This window comes from Macrobrachium rosenbergii, chromosome 25 (assembly GCF_040412425.1).
Source record: "Macrobrachium rosenbergii isolate ZJJX-2024 chromosome 25, ASM4041242v1, whole genome shotgun sequence".
NCBI lineage: Eukaryota > Metazoa > Arthropoda > Malacostraca > Decapoda > Palaemonidae > Macrobrachium > Macrobrachium rosenbergii.
The window spans coordinates 26,005,928-26,008,700 of NC_089765.1; the positions used below are offsets into that span (position 1 = coordinate 26,005,928).

General features: G+C 39.8%; 1 protein-coding gene across 1 annotated transcript; it reads right to left on the reverse strand.

The window, feature by feature from the left end:
- Positions 1-1,596: 1,596 nt before the first annotated feature.
- On the reverse strand, positions 1,597-2,199 carry LOC136852209 (uncharacterized). The gene has a single exon (XM_067126656.1). The coding sequence runs from the start codon at positions 2,197-2,199 to the stop codon at positions 1,597-1,599; it is 603 nt and encodes a 200-aa protein (XP_066982757.1).
- Positions 2,200-2,773: the final 574 nt, after the last annotated feature.

Below are 2,773 nucleotides of genomic sequence, written 5' to 3' on the forward strand. Positions count from 1 at the left end.
TTAAAAATACAACGCATACTAAGAATACTTATGAAAGTTAAGTTGTCATTGTTTTCAGAGAACGATTTCACCTTTCAAAATTAAACGTAACACGCGAACTTAGAAAGCAAGGGCCCTCGACATTACTGGTTCTACCTTCATATGTGATGTAAGAGCCCCTTTAATTTGATGTTTGCCTCCTCCGTTCCTGCTGGACTTTATTAGTGCCAGGAGTACTGTCGACACTAGTGACCTTCGACATGGAAAAGCTTTAGAGATATTTATTATTATTATTATTATTTCAGTAACAATACTTATGTATTTTTATATTTGTAAGTCTTGTCAACTCAAGTTCATCAATTAAAGGAAGTAGTCTGTGCGTCCCTAATTTACGCAGGTTTTAAATTGACGAATACAATTGCATTTTATAAGTAGGCTATTTAACTCTGGTTTTAGCAGAAAGTGGCTAATATATTTAAAAGTATTAGCTCAGATTTTAGTGTAAATCTATCAATAAATTATCACTTTATAGTTATTATCTTAGGTTTTAGTGTAAATTGACTATATATTTCCTGTTTATAAATATTAGTTCAGATTTTAAGTATTAATTGACCAATATATTTTCACTTTCTAAATATTAGCTCAATCTTAAATATAAATTAGCTAATATATATATATATATATATATATATATATATATATATATATATATATATATATATATATATATATATATATATGGGGCCTTTGACGATCACAAGTGATCTCACCCTGGGGCATCATTGCTAACAGAGCGTCATCGAATGGGGTTTTATTTTTACCAGGGGTGGACCCTTCCCCATTCTCAACTCCATCAGCTTGCCAAGATTGATGAAATCCTCAGTCTTATGACCTTACATCTTGTAACGCCTCCAGATCACTCTGCTTGCTGTTGGAAACGTCTGATTACTTGATGAAATCCGCAATCCAATCACCCCTCGCTATGGACAGGAAGCTTCCAATCTCCAAATCGCAACTCTGAATACAGCGACTTCTGACGGTGCCACTTGATGTCCTAGTGCTCCTGCCACACTGGGATCAAACATTTTGCATATATAAAAGGCATTGAACTTACGGGTTTTTACGCCGCGCCAGAGGTTGCCACGAGAGTATATGCAAGAATTTGATCCAATATGCATTGCATAACCCATATCTTGCATATATGAAAGGCATTGAACTTACGGGTTTTTACGCCGCGCCAGAGGTTGCCACTGCAGTATATGCAAGAATGGGATCCAATATGCAGTGCATAACCCAGTTCACATAATGAAGTAGGCATGAAACTTACGGGTTCTTACGCCGCGCCAGTGGTTGCCTTCCACACATGTGTGACTGGGCATTGATACCCGATTCCCGAGGGTATCACGTGGCAGGGGTGCACGACAATCCAATCTTCGGGCACTTGCCGCCAGTCCTACCAGCCGCTGTAGTCTCTCCATCGCGCAGAGATGCTTCCACAGCCATATCCAGGATTGATTTCCATCACAAAACTCAGCTCATTCCTGTTCCCAACAGCAGAGATGTCCCGGCTTCTTTCTTCTTTTTTCATCAAAAAGCAGAATCTTCTTTACGCACCATTCACGTGACTGCGTTTATCTTGTAGAGCTTCCGAACCATTTCAGATTCTTGCTCCAGTGTACGTAGCCTCGCTGCAGATTCCAACTTCATTTTCTGATGGACTTCCTTTCTATTTAGGGGCTTTTTATTTGAAGGAGTTTTAATCGGGTCTTTTGAGTTTGTTTTGGTGCCAGTTGAAGGACGTTGCAATGCCATGATTTGGCGAAGTCCTTCCTCGATGCTGTCCATTCTTCGGTAGAGGACTTTGCAGTTGATCTGGGGTTTCCTCAGACATCGAGTTTTATTCAAAGGCTTTTCCTTTTCAACTTTCCTCTCTGATGTAGGTTGTTCTTGCGGCACCATTTTAATCATATTCTTCTCTCTTGTGCACACTTCCTTTTCCTTACGTATCAGATTATGACCCTTCGTTTCTTCACTTGCCTTTTCTCCTTTAAGAATTTTGACTTTCGTTTCCAGGGAGCTGATCTTCGTATCCTTGGCCAAGGTCTCTTCTTGGAGTCTTTCGAGTTCCAAGATGGCCTCCATCTTTTCAAACTCCATGATTTCTAGTTCCTCCTTCGCCTCGGCCAGTTCGAATTCAATCTGAACTTTCCTCCTCGTCATTTCATTTAGGTTTCCGTTTGCCTTCGATTTTTCTGCTACAACAGTTTTAGATTCTTTTAACAAATCTATGACTTCCTTTTGTTTCTGAGTGCACTCGTTTTCCAGTCTGAGGATCTCTCTATCCTCTGCAAGTTCTGTTCTTTGAGCTTTTCCAGTTCCTCCTTTTTGTCAACAATTTCTATTTTACATCGGTCGAGCTCTTTCAAATTTTCATGGGCCATGTGTTTCTCAGTCGCAAGGACTTGTAGCTTGTCTTCTAAACCGCTTAATCTTCACGGTCTTATGCTCGTTTTCCCTCTTCAGGCTTTCAATGTGATCCTGCTTCCTTACATTCTCTTCTCGAATTCTTTCCAAGTCCTCATTTAGCTTGCTTAGTTTGACTTCCATTTCTGTTCTGATGTTCTCCCTTTGCTGTAGATCTCGGTGCAAAGTCTCCTTCTCCATCTCGAGAACTACGACCGTGTTTTCCAAAATAATTAGCTTTTGGTCTTTCTCCTCCATTTCCTGTATTTGTAATTCGGTATCTTTGGCCTTTTCCGTCATTTCGTTTCTGAGCTTTTGCATTTCTGTGGAC